The sequence below is a fragment of the Poromitra crassiceps genome (assembly GCF_964638095.1).
Source record: "Poromitra crassiceps genome assembly, chromosome: 1".
Lineage (NCBI taxonomy): Eukaryota > Metazoa > Chordata > Actinopteri > Beryciformes > Melamphaidae > Poromitra > Poromitra crassiceps.
Window position 1 is genome coordinate 71,635,448 of NC_139623.1, and position 18,371 is coordinate 71,653,818.

Below are 18,371 nucleotides of genomic sequence, written 5' to 3' on the forward strand. Positions count from 1 at the left end.
GGTTTGAGCGAACATTAGCATACATAGCCATGAGCTATCAGTGAGGGCAGGGCACCTGCAGTACTCCCAGGCGGTGTGGTCATCTCCCTTCGGCACGGGCTGGTTCACTGGGCCAGCACGAGCAGGAAAGCCATCCCCTCAGCACGGCTCTCCAGGACCCCAACAGCTCAGTTCACCGTTACACAGTCAATGGCTCATTAGTTAGACCACTGTCTTTGGTTTGCGGTCCAGCTTACTGTAACTCCGTGTCCGTGTGGCGTTTGTCTGAGCTACAGTATCAAATGCCTCACTGTCTCTCACTTCCTGCTGGAAATGTCCCCCGAGCACTAGGTCGGCCCCGCCCTCAAGTCAGGCCTCAGCAAATCATCTATCTGATCAAACATCTTTCTTATGTAAAAGGGAGTAAGTGGGTTCTGTCTGTCTGTCTGTTTATTTGTCTATCTGCGATTTTTGTGAGATCTGTGACGATTTTGGTCAGTAAGGATGTCACTGATGATGTCACAATGTACTGATGATGATCAGTGATGTCACTCGAGCACTCGATGATGTCATGATGATGTCACAGTGTCTATGACATCATCGGTCAATGTGTGCATGATGTGATCAGTGATGGTCACTCGAGCAATTGTGATGTAATCAGTGAGTGATGTCATCAGTGAGTGATGTCATCAGTGATGCGAAGTTGGCAATTGTGCGCTGCGCATGCCAATAGTGTAGGCGAGGCCACGCAGTAGGCGAGCTGCGGGCGAGGCCGCGCAGACAGCTAGCGAGACCATGCGGCGGGCGAGCCTACAATCAGTCAGTCAGTCAGTCTCGACTCTGATGAAGACGCACTTGGCGTTGAAACGTTAGTCTGTTACTTTGCACCTAAATAGGGCATTTAATTGTCCGAGCTGCTCCAGATCTTCTTTTTTCATTATTTTTTAATTCTTCTGTGATGCACCGGAGCTGCCTACAAATAGCGGAAGCACGGTGGGACTTATTCTCTACCCATATTTAATGATCAGTATATTCACATGATCATCTATTCCTATTGCCATTTATTGATCACAAGTCAAAGCTATACCTATTCTCTTGTATATACTGTACTTTATTCACCTGCATTTACCTGAGTGTGATTTAGTTGAGTAATAATACAGTATATTATTCTGCATGAAGTCACCTCCTGTTGTTATTGTGTGGGCTTGAATCCAAACATGCCTTCAGATGAACTCTAAATGATATTATTGATAGCAGATACCATTAATACCTATCACCACTACAGTGTGCCTTTAGTGGTCACTGTCCACGCCTGTCTGTCCTGTCTTGTCTATTTCTGTGTCCTGTCCTAAGTAGTGTGTGTGTGTCCTGTACCATAAGGTGGGTATTGTCTTATCATGCTGTATAGCAAAAGCAAAATTACTGTCATTGGATTGCCACCGTTATTATTATTATTATCACACCTAGAAGTTTTGCAGAGTGTTATAAATGTAGCCCAGGCTATAGCCTCAATAGCCTATGCTCATCTGTCAAACATTCAACTTAACCGACGTCCCGTTCTCTCATGATATACTGTAGGTGGATGCAATAATGCCAGGTCCTAGGACTTTTGAAATTGTGAAAGACATGATTCTGTCAGTTCACAAGGACACCTCAGTAGATGATAAGATCGCCTTCTACAACAGCTGGGCAGAGAACTATGACCAGGTGAGGTAACTTAAATGGGGTGGGCAACACCGCATAGCACTGTTTTACTCAATTTGACTAATTAACACCTGATGACAGATACTTAAACGAACAGTTCACCCCAAAATGAAAGTTCAGTTATTATGTAATCACTCCCAATTTAGTCACAACTCTTTGAAATTGATATGACCACCAAACGCGCAATGCACTAGCCAACACAGTTTCTTCTCAGCCCTCTCACAACCCACAGAAGTGAATGGTTCCTCTTTGTTTAGAGTTCCAATATGAGCATAAAATGTCTCTACACAGAGAATAAAGTAGCTACTAGGGGTGTCACGATATTTCGTCGCACGATATATTGCGATATCGAAACGTCACGATATGCGTATCGTCAGAAAAAAATGATATCGTAAAAAAAAAAATTGCTCCTGAATAATAATAGAACAAATTTAGCACGCAACACGCATGAGTGAGGGGGTAGACTACTACTGGCATGGCAAAACAGCTCAAGGGGTACATAAGATTACATAAGTTTAGGGACCATTGAGCATGAGTTATTTAAGAAATAGATTGTATACTTTATTTTTCTTTCACCATGCAACAAACATTCAGTTTGTGACAGTGTGACACATTCTATTGCAAGAGAAGCATTATCTTCCATGTTGTGTTATAGTTATTATAATAACAATTTCCAAAAACAGCATTTGTTTTGTATTTTGTGTATTTCAAATGAAAGACTATTTTTCCAGTATTTTCCCAGGGCTCCCTTGAAAAGATGTTTCGATTTCAACGGGACTCACATGGTTAAATAAATGATAAATAAATACATAAAAATTATTTACTTTTGTTAAAAAGAATATTGTTAAAATATCGTATCGTATCGTTATCGTGAACCCAATATCGTGTATCGTATCATATCGTGAAATTAGTGTATTGTGACACCCCTAGTAGCTACTGATCTGTATCTCATGAATCTATACAGTGAAGACCAGATCTAATATAAAAACTCTTATCAGTACTGCACATCACCCAACATTACCCATTTTGAGCAATAACACAGGTGGCAATCATTTGCCCTTCCTATTGGATTAGATTAGCTAAAGAAAGGATGATTTTGTTGTGTTAGTGGACTCTTAAACCTATAGATTAATTTAAAATGATCAGGAACATAAAATAGCGAGTCTAAATTAAACTCCAGTGGAGGGGAAAATCAAGAGTGCAGTTCAGTTACAAAGGGCATTACAATTTACAACAAAAGCCATTTTTCACGCGTAATTTTACACACTGCACAGCGGCAACTTAATTGTTTGTTTCTTTTTACCATGACCTCCATATAATATACTTCATAGCCAGTTTTATTTCCTCTTTTGTCTGTATTAGGATTTGGTTATTCTCGAGTTCCGTGCACCGATTGAAGCAGTTACCCGCCTCACCTCCAATTTCACTTGTGACCGTGAAGCAGCTGTGGTGCTTGATGTGGCCTGTGGAACTGGGATGGTTGCCAAGCAGGTAAAACTGGAAAAGACTGGATGGAGAGGAAAGCTTTTGGCTGGTCTAGGATAGAATTACATTCGGTTGTATTTGCTGAATAGGCAAGAAGGAAGGTGATGGAGAAAATTTACATCACATTAGCCTTTATTTGGACAATCACTAGTTATTAATATATTCATATACATTTCCATTTTAGTTACATATAGTTATGACACAGACATATTTCATAGTTAGATGACCTGTGTACATACACAGATAGACGTCATATTTAGATAACTTGTACCATACATTTGCAGCTCCTCTCGATCGCACACTGTGCCCTGTCACCTTGCCACAGTGCTCTCTTTGCAGGGCCAGAATAACAGATAGATTGAGTCTACTGAATGGCCTTCCAGTGTGCGTCAAGACGGTTACATGCTGCCACTCCGACGTGCTGCCACTCCGACGTTCTGCCACTCCGAAATATCGGCACTCAGAAATATTGCCACTCAGAAATCCCACCACTCCGATTTCCATAAGGTCCGCCACTCCGAACTTGATTTGACTGTCTGTGAAAGCTGCTGTATAAACATAACTTATTTATTTACTCTCCCAGCCCCACGCCAAACCTAACCTCCCCCCATGCCTGAACCTAACCTCCCCCAGACCCTAACCCAAAACCTAACCTCTCCCACCCCCACGCCTAAACCTAAGGTCGGCACTTCGGAATGGCGGCTCCTTTAGAAAAGCGAGGAAGGGCCGACATTTCGAATAATGAAGGCAGGAATTTTCGTAATGGTGGAGCCTATGAAAAAAAGGTGAACGACCGCCAGTCCGAATAATGGAAGTTAACGTTCGGAGTGGCAGGGCTTCGGAAAGGCAGACAGTTACCCGTCAAGACAATCTGATGTGCGTCAAGACATGTAATCTGATGTGCGTCAAGACATGTTATCTGATGTGTGTCCTATAAGTGTCTTTGACTTTCTGTTCAATGTATGTAAGCCTGTGTATCCATCCGTGAATATACAAGAGTGCATCTCTTGGCCAAGATCTATGTTCAATACATCATATCAGACGACTTCTTCTGACTCCTGGCTCCATCATTTCATTACAACTGGTTTTCCTTCAAGTGGTTCACTGTTTACCTTTTGGCTCTGGAATTTCATTCTCCATCAGAAGGAATAGCATAAAATTGGGTCATATTCTCATAATCATGTTTTTCTAACTCCCGTTTCTTCATTCTGTCTAGTTGGGTAGATAGATATATTTAAAAATGTGGGGTTTTAATCCAAATTGACTATTAATTTACAATGTCCAGATTTGTTTGATTTGACCAATAACCAAAGTGTCTCTGTGTTACAGATGAAAAGTCATGGGTTTGGACATTTTGTGGGCATTGATGGAAGCGAGGGTATGATGGAAATGGCCAGAAAGACCGGGCTGTACCAGGACCTCCGGCAATGCATTATGGGAGTGGAGCCGCTTCCTGTCCAGTGGGGTAATATAATGCTTATTTTGCTTGTTTTATGTTGAGATAGATTTCTGTTAATGCCAAAAACATTCACAATGGGCTCTATCTTCCCCCTGGCCTTAAATTAGCGTTTAAGGCCAGGCGCAGTACTATTAGTGGGCGTGGTCAGGCGCATTCCCTAATTTGTCCTCGGCGTTAAAGCCGGCGCTAACCATTTAACCACGCCTTTTAAAGTCGAGCTGAACCCAAAAATGACTTTTATTTTATTTTAGTTCAAATACCTGGGTATGTAGTGCACCTATTTAATAATGCATGCAAAAAAAAACACAAAAATCTAATTTCTTTAGTTTTTCACAATTTTTCACATCAAATGTTCATTTTTCAAGATTTCATTCATAACAGTAATCTACAGTTTGCTGATGTCACCTAGTACTATCAAATTTCTACCCCATTTTAACCAATCATATCACAACATGGCAGCTGTCAATCAAATCTTCATTTCAGGATAATTTTCTCTTCCGAATGAAGGAGAAAATGGCCTAAATAGTGCCTGTCATCTGGCAGAATTCCTATCCCATAAACTAACTACTAACTTGGCCAATTGTATGAAACATGAACAAAAAACAAAAATGGTAATGTCTAAGAATGCAAAGAAATGTAACTGGCTCGTTAAAACTCGCATTCCAGGAATATTGAATTTACCGCAATAGCGTTAATGGCGCACGCCTGAGAGCCTGGTTGTCAGGGGTCGCCCCTCGGAGAGGATTGTCCGCTCGTTCCACACAGAATCAGCTGGCTGCCTGGTACTCTGCGGATCCCACTCGCGTAGCACGACAACCCTAATCTTAAACATATTTTTTACTTGTCGCACGTTTTCAGGAAGAAGCAATTGCGGCGACCAATCAAATGAGTTCGGGGCGGGGTTTTCCCGGCCCGTACTAGGAGCGAATGTTGGTCCAGGAACGACACCAACACGGCGATATGCGATATCAGGGCGTGCTTAGGGCTACACACCTTGAGTTGCATGCACTTTCTATCAGAAAGGTGTATTTCCCTTTGAAAATGTTTAAGCTATTTTTTCAATCAAGTCTAAATCTAACTTTAATACAAGTTTTTAATAAAAGTTCTAATAACGTTTTTATTATTTTGAGAATTTATTTTAGACTTAGAATGTAAATTCTAAGAGAGAGAGAGAGAGAGAGAGAGAGAGAGAGAGAGAGAGAGAGAGAGAGAGAGAGAGAGAGAGAGAGAGTCCTCCAAAGATATGTCGGTTCAGTCTTTGTTTTTGGATATGTGAAAGTTCTTAATTAATAGTGAGAGAGAATTGATTGAATTCTGTATGCAGAATATATAAGGAGACAATATTGTTTTGATCATTGTAAAGCCACATCATAGTAAAGAGGATATTAATATGATGTGTGTAGTTCTTCATAGATCTAGCCTCTTCATTTTGCTCTCAAAGTGCACCAGATTGATGCATTTTACTTTCAAATGTACCATTTCAACCTCTTTGGTCTTCATCAGGCTGACGAAGACAAGAGAGGTTGAAACGCGTTTCATTTTGTGCCCCTGTCTATTCTTGAAGATGTACATTGTTTGTTTAGCTATTGCAGTAGACATGTACTCTACTTTGTAATTAAAATCTTTCTATAAGTATCCAAGAAGCACATTTTTTCTCTTTTCTGTTTCACTTTTGGCCTGCTGAGCTTCCTTGTGCCACATTTTTGCTTTTTCCACTTTAAAATGTACAAAACTTCCTTCCGGGAGCAGGCCCCCCGGATCCCCCTAGGGGGTCTGTGGGTCAGTGAACTTATACCCCTTTTCCACCGACCTAGTTTCAGGGCCGGTTCTGGGCCAGAGCCTAATTTTGAACCAGTTCTTTGTGTTTCGACAGCCTAAACACTGGCTCTCGGCCCTGGAAACTGGTGCTTGAGTAGCTCCACTTCTCTCCTGGATCAGATGAAAGCACCGCTACGTCATAGGCCGTGTCAGGGGCTGGGGGCGTGGTTACCATGACCATGACCAACGACAACAACACGAGAAAAGCGCCATTTTTAAACAACATTTTGTGCAGAGTGCAGATATCTCATCATCACACACAACAGAACGATTTGTAGACAATGGAAGCTGGAAAAACCAAGCAGCAGTGGTCCGTGGAGGAGACCACATGTTTGCTTGCCCTGTGGTCGTCTGCAGAGGTCCAACAAAAACTGGAGGGTGCATCAAGAAACAGACCAGTGTTTGAGCAGATCCAGCGAGAGAGATGGATTAGCACAGAGGCCAAAGAAGAGCTGCCAGATGACCATGTCGGATGACATGAGAGCGCTTAGCATTGACCAGCGAGGATTCAATCCACCCCAGCCTGAACATATGATGAGATAGTAATAGATATACTCATTTTGTATTTTAAATACTGTATTCTGAATATATATATATATATATCTATATCTACATCTATATCTATATCTATATATATAGATAGATATAGATATAGATAGATAGATAGATAGATAGATAGATAGATAGATAGATAGATAGATAGATAGATAGATAGATCCTATTAAATCAATACATAGTGTTATTTATTCCACAGTTTTGCAGTTTTGTAGAAAACTCAAAATAGCTGTTCTTGTCCAATTGAAAGGACAACTGGAATGAAATGTATCCTCTCATCCATGTTGTCTGCTGGTTTCGCTCATCCTCCTTTGTGTCTACTCACTGCCCTCTTCCCCTCCTCCTGCAGGTTCCTTTGATGTGGTTGTGATCTCTTCCCCTCCTTCTGCAGGTTCCTTTGATGTGGTTGTGATCTCTTCTCCTCCTCCTGCAGGTTCCTTTGATGTGGTTGTGATCTCTTCCCCTCCTGCAGGTTCCTTTGATGTGGTTGTGATCTCTTCTCCTCCTCCTGCAGGTTCCTTTGATGTGGTTGTGATCTCTTCCCCTCCTCCTGCAGGTTCCTTTGATGTGGTTGTGATCTCTTCCCCTCCTTCTGCAGGTTCCTTTGATGTGGTTGTGATCTCTTCTCCTCCTCCTGCAGGTTCCTTTGATGTGGTTGTGATCTCTTCCCCTCCTTCTGCAGGTTCCTTTGATGTGGTTGTGATCTCTTCTCCTCCTCCTGCAGGTTCCTTTGATGTGGTTGTGACCTCTTCCCCTCCTCCTGCAGGTTCCTTTGATGTGGTTGTGATCTCTTCCCCTCCTTCTGCAGGTTCCTTTGATGTGGTTGTGATCTCTTCTCCTCCTCCTGCAGGTTCCTTTGATGTGGTTGTGATCTCTTCCCCTCCTTCTGCAGGTTCCTTTGATGTGGTTGTGATCTCTTCTCCTCCTCCTGCAGGTTCCTTTGATGTGGTTGTGACCTCTTCCCCTCCTCCTGCAGGTTCCTTTGATGTGGTTGTGATCTCTTCTCCTCCTCCTGCAGGTTCCTTTGATGTGGTTGTGATCTCTTCTCCTCCTCCTGCAGGTTCCTTTGATGTGGTTGTGACCTCTTCCCCTCCTCCTGCAGGTTCCTTTGATGTGGTTGTGATCTCTTCCCCTCCTCCTGCAGGTTCCTTTGATGTGGTTGTGATCTCTTCCCCTCCTTCTGCAGGTTCCTTTGATGTGGTTGTGATCTCTTCCCCTCCTCCTGCAGGTTCCTTTGATGTGGTTGTGATCTCTTCCCCTCCTTCTGCACGTTCCTTTGATGTGGTTGTGATCTCTTCCCCTCCTCCTGCAGGTTCCTTTGATGTGGTTGTGACCTCTTCCCCTCCTCCTGCAGGTTCCTTTGATGTGGTTGTGATCTCTTCTCCTCCTCCTGCAGGTTACTTTGATGTGGTTGTGATCTCTTCTCCTCCTCCTGCAGGTTCCTTTGATGTGGTTGTGATCTCTTCTCCTCCTCATGCAGGTTCCTTTGATGTGGTTGTGATCTCTTCTCCTCCTTCTGCAGGTTCCTTTGATGTGGTTGTGATCTCTTCCCCTCCTCCTGCAGGTTCCTTTGATGTGGTTGTGATCACTTCCCCTCCTCCTGCAGGTTCCTTTGATGTGGTTGTGATCTCTTCCCCTCCTTCTGCAGGTTCCTTTGATGTGGTTGTGATCTCTTCCCCTTCTCCTGCAGGTTCCTTTGATGTGGTTGTGATCTCTTCCCCTCCTTCTGCAGGTTCCTTTGATGTGGTTGTGATCTCTTCCCCTTCTCCTGCAGGTTCCTTTGATGTGGTTGTGATCTCTTCCCCTTCTCCTGCAGGTTCCTTTGATGTGGTTGTGATCTCTTCCCCTTCTCCTGCAGGTTCCTTTGATGTGGTTGTGATCTCTTCCCCTCCTCCTGCAGGTTCCTTTGATGTGGTTGTGATCTCTTCCCCTCCTTCTGCAGGTTCCTTTGATGTGGTTGTGACCTCTTCTCCTCCTCCTGCAGGTTCCTTTGATGTGGTTGTGACCTCTTCCCCTCCTCCTGCATGTTCCTTTGATGTGGTTGTGATCTCTTCTCCTCCTCCTGCAGGTTCCTTTGATGTGGTTGTGATCTCTTCTCCTCCTCCTGCAGGTTCCTTTGATGTGGTTGTGATCTCTTCTCCTCCTTCTGCAGGTTCCTTTGATGTGGTTGTGATCTCTTCCCCTCCTCCTGCAGGTTCCTTTGATGTGGTTGTGATCTCTTCCCCTCCTTCTGCAGGTTCCTTTAATGTGGTTGTGATCTCCTCCCCTCCTCCTGCAGGTTCCTTTGATGTGGTTGTGATCTCTTCCCCTCCTTCTGCAGGTTCCTTTGATGTGGTTGTGACCTCTTCTCCTCCTCCTGCAGGTTCCTTTGATGTGGTTGTGACCTCTTCCCCTCCTCCTGCATGTTCCTTTGATGTGGTTGTGATCTCTTCTCCTCCTCCTGCAGGTTCCTTTGATGTGGTTGTGATCTCTTCTCCTCCTCCTGCAGGTTCCTTTGATGTGGTTGTGATCTCTTCTCCTCCTCCTGCAGGTTCCTTTGATGTGGTTGTGATCTCTTCTCCTCCTCCTGCAGGTTCCTTTGATGTGGTTGTGACCTCTTCCCCTCCTCCTGCAGGTTCCTTTGATGTGGTTGTGATCTCTTCCCCTCCTCCTGCAGGTTCCTTTGATGTGGTTGTGATCTCTTCCCCTCCTTCTGCAGGTTCCTTTGATGTGGTTGTGATCTCTTCCCCTCCTTCTGCAGGTTCCTTTGATGTGGTTGTGATCTCTTCCCCTTCTCCTGCAGGTTCCTTTGATGTGGTTGTGATCTCTTCCCCTTCTCCTGCAGGTTCCTTTGATGTGGTTGTGATCTCTTCCCCTCCTTCTGCAGGTTCCTTTGATGTGGTTGTGATCTCTTCTCCTCCTCCTGCAGGTTCCTTTGATGTGGTTGTGACCTCTTCCCCTCCTCCTGCAGGTTCCTTTGATGTGGTTGTGATCTCTTCCCCTCCTCCTGCAGGTTCCTTTGATGTGGTTGTGATCTCTTCCCCTCCTTCTGCAGGTTCCTTTGATGTGGTTGTGATCTCTTCCCCTCCTTCTGCAGGTTCCTTTGATGTGGTTGTGATCGCTGGAGCACTGAGCCTTGGTCACGTTCCTGTTCCTGTGGTCAGAGAGCTGTGCAAGGCCGCCAAACCAGGTGAGGCCTAACTGTCTTGTGCTGAATGAATGAATGAATGAATGAATGAATGAATTTATTTGATGTGTCATTAAGGTATACATTCATAAACTCCAGGGGAGTTAAAACACTAAGGGCCCTATCTTCCCAACGGCGGTAATTTTGCATTAGCGCCCGTTCTGCGCTGGAATAACGCCACGCAAAGCCCTAATTGTGGGCGTGTCGGGCCGCTGCGCTTCACGTCATCTCAGCGCAAACCCCGATAGGCGTGTTTATGCCCTTATTAACAGAATTCACCACAAGTTGAGATCACTCCCCTTAAAAGCCACAGCATCACCGCCTGCAGGCAGCAGCTTCTTTCTTGCTTAGTGCAAGCAGAGTGACAGTGTGAGAACCAGTTCGGATTTCGTAACGAAAATTGAAGCTTTTGTAATTAGTAGCCTTTTAATTAGTCGTTTCGCTCATATAGGCTATAACATACACATTTAAAAATATTTGTTTCTTTAATAGGGTAGGAATGTGTGAGATTTTATTTCAATAGCCTATACCAGAATTGTCCGCTCGGGTTAAGCTATTGTTGCATGGTGCAATGGTGCAGGGAGAGAGGTTACTGTATACTATCAATGGTTACTGTATAGCCTACTGGCCGGTGTTGTGTCAGAAAGTGATTTACTGCCAGAAACTGATTTCGATCCTCGGGACCACGCACAGCGCTTCCTCGGTGCCTCGGCAGTGCCTCTACCCACCCTGTGCACCGACCCACCCGGCCTGCCTACCCGGCCCAGCTCACACTTTATCCGGGGAGACCCCCCTTCAGGACACGGCACACTAGCCGAACACAAAGCACCCCTCCCCGCGCTACACACAGAATCCCGCCCCGCCGGACCATCGTTCCCCTGGTAATCCAATTCAAAATGCGAATCACTTTTTTGCACAAAACCATGACAAACGAATTCTCATTCTTAAGGTGTGTTTTTTTCTGCAGTGTATGGAGGAGGGAAGTGTGTCCGCGCGCGAGCCGTCCGTAATGGGCCTATCCAAGGGAGGATTTCCTGCACTGCACCGGAGAATGCTGTCTGCGCTCAGGCATACGCCTGGCGTAGTGGGGTTGTTTGCGCTAAGACCAGCTATTTGCTGGCGTTAAAATTGAGAGCACCCAAGGCCCATTTTTCTAACACATTGCGCTGGAACGCCTATTTTGGAACGGGCAACGCCCAAACCTCTTTTGGGCTCGGCACATACCGATGGTATCTTCCCCAGAGCTCTAAATGACACTTGCGCGAGACACATGATAGGCTAGAGGCCCACGGACACGCCTGGGCCACGCCTACACCTGTGTCATCCCAGCGCAAAACTGGACGGTGGAGGCAGACGATAGCTTAAGACGCTGGGAAGATAGCAATAAGAGGCGCTCAAACGCAGCGCCAACGATAGCGCCGTACGACGATAGGGCCCTAAGTATACACAAAATTAAAAACCGTCAAGGATAACACAAGAAAGACTAGGGCTTATTTCCATTGTGGTCATTTGGTGTTTAAGAGAAGTAGAAGAGAGAAGTAGACATGAAAGACAGAATTAACTATGTAGCATTTCTACAATTTACAATGTAGATTTCATACTTACATACCTTAAAAAACAACAGTAGATACAATAAAAATAGAAAAGACAAAATGTATAATGAATAATATAGTTTCAGTGATCTAATGAAATGGGAGTTGGTCCTAAAACAAGGGCCCAATCCCCCTGAGACCCTTACCTAGATACTATTATTATTAAGGAGCCATTTCTGCAGCTCTCTTTTAAAGCTGGCCTGACTCGGTAAAGTTTTGATTCGTTTAGGTAGACCGTTCCATTCTTTAGCTGCAGAGTATAAGAATGTTTCTTTGCCCATCATATCATCCTTTTGAATTTGTACGGAATGAAATCAGTAGAGCTCCCTCTGGTGGAATAATAGTGATGGCCCCTGCTGCTGTCTGATAACCGTTGGAGAACAGTCTCATAAAAAGTTGTATACGATAAGATGAAACTATAATGTTCCAGTGTGGGAAGTGAGTAATTGGGGGTTCATGAATATATTTCAATTAATGTTTTATCATGTCTGGACTGGGTAAGCTGCTACAGTCTCATTTTTACAGCCTCAAATGGCTCAGAGTAGAGGACAGGGTAAACCAGATTAAACTTTGCATGGTTCACAGGATAGTAAATAATGTAGTGCCAAGGTACCTCTTAAATTATTTTAGAAAAGCCAGGGACGTGCACGGCCACGCCACGAGGGGGAGCTCCACCGACTTTGTCCCAGTCAGGTGTAAAAGGTGTACAGGGCAGAGCTCTTTCCTTTACACAGCAGCTGTGCTGTGGAACAGCCTGCCCACAACCATTAAGACTAGTTTATCTATGTGCTGTGGAACAGCCTGCCCACAACCATTAAGACTAGTTTATCTATGTGCTGTGGAACAGCCTGCCCACAACCATTAAGACTAGTTTATCTATGTGCTGTGGAACAGCCTGCCCACAACCATTAAGACTAGTTTATCTATGTGCTGTGGAACAACCTGCCCACAACCATTAAGACTAGTTTATCTATGTGCTGTGGAACAGCCTGCCCACAACCATTAAGACTAGTTTATCTATGTGCTGTGGAACAGCCTGCCCACAACCATTAAGACTAGTTTATCTATGTGCTGTGGAACAGCCTGCCCACAACCATTAAGACTAGTTTATCTATGCCGTCTTTTAAAGCCTCTGTAAAGAGCTGGATCAGGAGCAGCCGATCCTGGGTTTAACATATTTTATTGACTGTTTTCATTAGGCCTTTTATATTGTTTTCACTATTGTGTATTATGTGCAATATGTTTCTATGTTTTTATGTTTTTAGTTTTCCCCTTGCTTCTTGTGTATTATGTTTTTAGTGGGTTAGGGTTTTATGTGTATTATGTTTTTAGTCTCCCCTTGTTTTCTCCATCCCCTACATGGTGGACACACCCACGCACCCCCCATAGTCTTGACACATGCACCTTAAAACATGCACTATATTCTTACGCTCTTACACGCTCGCATACATTCATTCACCAGTTCATATCTCACACTGACACCTCAAGGACCGCAATGGAAATAAGCTCCCAGCTTTATTGCGTTTTTATCCTTTTGATTATTGTGTGTCTGTGTATGTACTGTATATATATGTCATCACTATCAATAAAGATGTCAATCAATCAATCAATCAATCAATCAATCAATCAATCATTCAATCAAAGCTGTATTTTTGATGTGATGATTAAATTAAGCCTGTAGTAGGTGTTGCAGCAGCTTTCATCACACTCAACGCACACACTACTGTTGTATCACCTGCTTCCACTAGGTGGCTACGTTTGCATGACAACCAGACTTGATGAAGAGAACGCGGCGTACAAAGCAGCGTTGGAGAGCGAGCTGGAAAACATGGAGGACGAGGGGCTGTGGCGGCGTGTGGAGGTCACCGAGGTCAAGGAGTGGGAGAAAGCAGTGAACGGGCATGAGGACGGATACATAACTGGTTTTGTTTACCTCTACAAGATACTCTAGGACAGTGCACCACTCCACTGCTGCAGTAGGGCACACATATCTCACAACAAGACAACAAATATGTTGTCATCTTATAATGAAATACTTTATTGTATAAGCAGTGACACTACATATCTTTGTGAGATGCTTGATTTGATTTGATGGCGTAAAACCTGCGAAGGTGCGGACACTTCATTCCAGCATGGTCCCTAGTAAAAACATGACATACATAAACATACGACATAAAGGAGCAATACAAATCAATCAATAGTAAGAGTTAAATAAAAGTTAGGCAATAAAAGTCAATAAAAAAGCAATAATATAAAGATTAAGAGAACTATATAAAAATGAGGAGAATTGCTCAAGTGCAAATAAATAGGACACCCTAGCTAAGGGACCACAAGGTTAATTACATTTAATTAAATTGTTAATTACAATTTCCATCAGCCATGATTTAGTTAACCGTTTAAAATTATGAAGAGTGGGAGCAGATTTAATTTGCAGATCCAAACTATTCCACTCGGCAGCTCCAGTAAAAGCAAAGGTACCCTTTCCAGTAAGACTTTTAAATCTGAACAAACACAGGTTCGCAATACTTGATCTTGTAAATACACTATGCACTTCTCTGACATGGGTAAAATACTTATCTAAAAACTCAGGGACAAGACCATAGATGATCTTGTGAACCAAGCTAAGTCTGGACAGAGTGACGCTAGCTTCCACAGGAACCCAGTTAAGCATTTGAAAATGGCCTCTCCCAATATGCGTCCGAGGGCTCAGATTCAGAATAAAAAAAACACAAACTAGGAGCCCTTTTTATTCATTTTTCAGATTCAGAATTACCCTCATTAATTTATTCTGAGCAGTCTGAAGCCTGCCTTTGAGGAGTTTAGTTAAACTCTCAAACCAGGAAGTGCAAGCATAATCAAAATGACACAAAATCAACGAGTTGGCCAAGACTAACATAGAATCTCTATCGAGAAATTTGGACGTTCTAGCCAAAAGAAATGTTAAAGCAGTAACCTTACCTATTACTTTGCTGCCCATGCTCTTGCCATCTAGGCTGTAGTGTTGTCACGATACCAAAATTTGAGTTTGATACTGATTTCGGTCTACTTTAGTGCACTGCACATCAACTGTAGTGCTGTATGTGGGCTAATAATCCTGGGCTTCTAAATGTGTTTTACCTCGGATTTTGGCACAAAGGATAGTAACATCTTGCCCTGTGTATTAATGAATGTCATTATGTCATTATGTTTATTATTTGCATGCACAATAAATAGGTGGTAGTTTATTATGTGGTGTAATTTTTTTCATAGCCTACATGTAGACTAGGTGTGTTTTTGACAATAAATTACTATATCATTAATAATTGGATTATTGTAAATATTAGTATAGTCAACTGCTAAAAATAATTGGTTGTTTCATTCCAAAGGCCAACATGATGTCCAACTTTAGTCGGACTTTAACAGTTTATCTTTGCAATATAGCAATAAAGCAATAAAGCTGGATAATAAATGATCCCACACAGTGGCCTGACGTGAAATACTTTGAGATTTACCAGTAACGTTACATGATTTAATCACCAGGTAAGATCATATATATTGATATTTAATCGTTTCACTTCATATTTCAAATTCTGAAATACATCTACGCTATACATAAATAAGGTACATACATACATACATGCATACATCTATGCTTTTCAGTCTAGTTTGAGTTACTGACGTGACATTACTGTTAAAGTGGATTGATGCAAAGTTAACTATCATATCATTAGATTGTGCGTTACTTTTGTATCCTGTGTAGCCTACTGGCAGTGAATACAGAGCAAAATATCCTGAGACCCATCACACATGAATGCAACCCACGCAACTCATTTGTTTTATAGAGAGGAACTGGCTAGATCCACATTTTTCTTGTCAACGGCTTCCTTGTTTTGCTCGGGAGTACAAAGAAACTTTAATTGGTGATTTTTTTACATTTGTTGTCTGTGCAGTCCACCACACAACCGCTTTTAGCCACGTTTAATTCAAGGAAAATGACGCTGGTGTATGGAAGTGAATGGAGAGCTTTCCCCTATTTCATGCAGTGTCTCTATTTTCATTTCATTTAATTTCATTTATTTAAAGAATGGGACATGGCACATTGATGAACAGTACAGCCGTACAGTAAACATGCCAGGTTATAGCCCAAGGGCTAGTTTCCACCTGTAGTCCCATGGCAGGTTGATGTAATCTTAAAAAATTAATAATACAAAAGGTTAGAGAATTGTTGTGTGTATTGTATTGTGGTGTACATGTTTCTAATGCAAACTTTAGGGCGAAACGGTCCTGTTTGAAAGAATATACATGTTTTGTATGCAGTAAATCAGTAACAGAAATATTCTGCAGTTTTATAAACCCCTTTAAATGTCTGCAGTTTTACACTAGATGGTGACTATGCAATGATTATTTGTTAAATGTAGTGAAATGTGAGGTGATTTTGATTATTGTTCCAAAAGCAACTGATATATAGATGTGAGATATATTGTGAGATTTTGATCATTCTTCCAAATGTATTGATATATTGATGTTTGTAATTCTATTGTTATGGATGTTGATGTTATGGATACACTGTTTTAAATCATTGGTTATAGTTTTTGATGTCATGCTTAGAATCGTATGCCACCGCCGACTCCCGCCCAGGGACTACAGATGCAAATGAGCTTTTAGCATTTATTGTGCATTGTCCCTGTTAAATAAACAATAGAGATACTTCTGTGTTGGAATATTCTAGAATGAGTAAACAAAATAACCATTTAACCATCAATGTGTGCCTGTATTATCGTAATGGGGTGTGAGATGGGGATGTCATATGAGATTGACATCAATATTAGTGTCATACTCAGATTCAGATATTTGCCATAAATGTAGACAACTGGGGCTGCAGTAGCCACACTTGAAATGATTTTACATCATGGCGGGTAAGTGGTTAGCACTGTAAGGCATCTCTCAGACAGTCTCCTTTCCTAAAGCTCAGTTCTACACACACACACACACACATATAATATATATATACACTAGGCATCTTGCGTGCTCGATGCCTAGGCTCGGCCGCTGCCTCGCTCATAGCTCGGCCTCGCCTGCCCTATTGGCGCCCGCGGGTGTGTGTGTACAGTATGTGTTGCTCATTTCACTAGCAAGGACCACGCCACAACAAGAGTATCGTTAAGGTTCTTTACTGAAGAGAATGAGTTGTGTATGGTGTAGTGTGGGTGCGAGATGAGTCGTCTGTTCTAGGAGGTCACCTGTCCCGGGGAACGTCCTGATGACCGGGGCAGAGGGAGACTCAGGGTGGGCGTTCCGTCTCAGACGTGGTCTGCCCGAGCGGGTCTGGCGTGAGGCGTGTTTCAGCCCGAGCAGATTTCAGGCCCCCCCCGGATGGATCCTAGAACGAGACGTGGAGAGGCATGCACCGTGCCTAGTGAGAGGGAATGAGGATGTTTAGGGTTGAGGGGTGCGGGAAGGGATAGGGGATTGAGGGATGAGATATACAAGGGAGGGAGGGTGGGTCGAGAGATCGAGACAAACAGGGTGAGGCAGGTTAACCAGGTGTAAGTAATATTGCCATGTAATTAGAGGAGTGGTTTAGAGGGGTGGTTAGGAAGTTGGGGGAGTGGTTGAGGCGTGGCCCAGCTCCTGAACTTAAGTTAAACGTTAACTTTCATTTCACTAGCAAGGACCACGCCACAACAAGAGTATCGTTAAGGTTCTTTACTGAAGAGAATGAGTTGTGTATGGTGTAGTGTGGGTGCGAGATGAGTCGTCTGTTCTAGGAGGTCACGTGTTCCGGGGGAACGTCCTGATGACCGGGGCAGAGGGAGACTCAGGGTGGGGGTTCCGTCTCAGACGTGGTCTGCCCGAGCGGGTCTGGCGTGAGGCGTGTTTCAGCCCGAGCAGATTTCAGGCCCCCAAAATAAATCGGATTAAGTTGAGCTGAGTTGCACGTGAGCTCGACTGAGATCCTTGAGATCGTTAAGATCATTGAGATCGTTAAGATCATTGAGATCATTAAGATCATTGAGATCGTTAAGATCACTGAGATCGTTAAGATCATTGAGGATGCAGAAGCGACATGCGAGAGATTACGAAGGGTCGAGGGGCTCGATGGTTTGGTTCGATGTGCTCAGTCTGACGTCTATGAAGGAGTGGCTTGAATAGTGTTCTGGAGATAAGCCTGGAGCTGAGGCTCGGTGTAGGTACTTCTGGAACCAGAATAGTGTGGCAATTCTTCCTGTTTCCATGAAGAGAGTGGATGTTGAGGTGATGCCTGTGGCATGCCTGAAACTGTAGTATTTAGTCGCTGGCTTGTATAACTAAGATAGGAGTTGAGGTGGAAGTAGGTCGGGAGACCGATTCTCTGCTAATCTATTGCTCCGTTGGAGTGGCAAGTGCGGGTAGTTATGACCGATAGACTGGGATGAGGAGAAGACCATAGGCAGGTGAGGTCAGTAATTCGGGGGACCTCCGCAGCCTGAATCCGGCGTAAACGTGGATTTATGAGTAGCTTAACCATTGAAGATATGTTGACCGAATGTAGAGAACTGATACAGAGGCTGAGTGGAGAGAGAATGGCGAGTAAGAGGCCTTTTAGGATGGCTTCTAGGAGCTAATAGAATGACGTGACTGTTCCTGAGATGAA

At 43.4% G+C, this 18,371-nt stretch overlaps 1 protein-coding gene across 1 annotated transcript; it reads left to right on the plus strand.

Annotated features, from left to right (window-relative positions):
* Nucleotides 1–1,605: 1,605 nt before the first annotated feature.
* LOC310793111 (methyltransferase-like protein 27) lies at nucleotides 1,606–13,709 on the plus strand (the record flags this gene model as incomplete). The annotated part of the gene is made up of 5 exons (XM_083654862.1): nucleotides 1,606–1,686; nucleotides 3,046–3,174; nucleotides 4,498–4,633; nucleotides 10,077–10,169; nucleotides 13,507–13,709. 5 exons carry the CDS (start codon nucleotides 1,606–1,608, stop codon nucleotides 13,707–13,709), a joined length of 642 nt encoding a protein of 213 aa, XP_083510988.1.
* Between the last annotated feature and the right edge of the window lie 4,662 nt (nucleotides 13,710–18,371).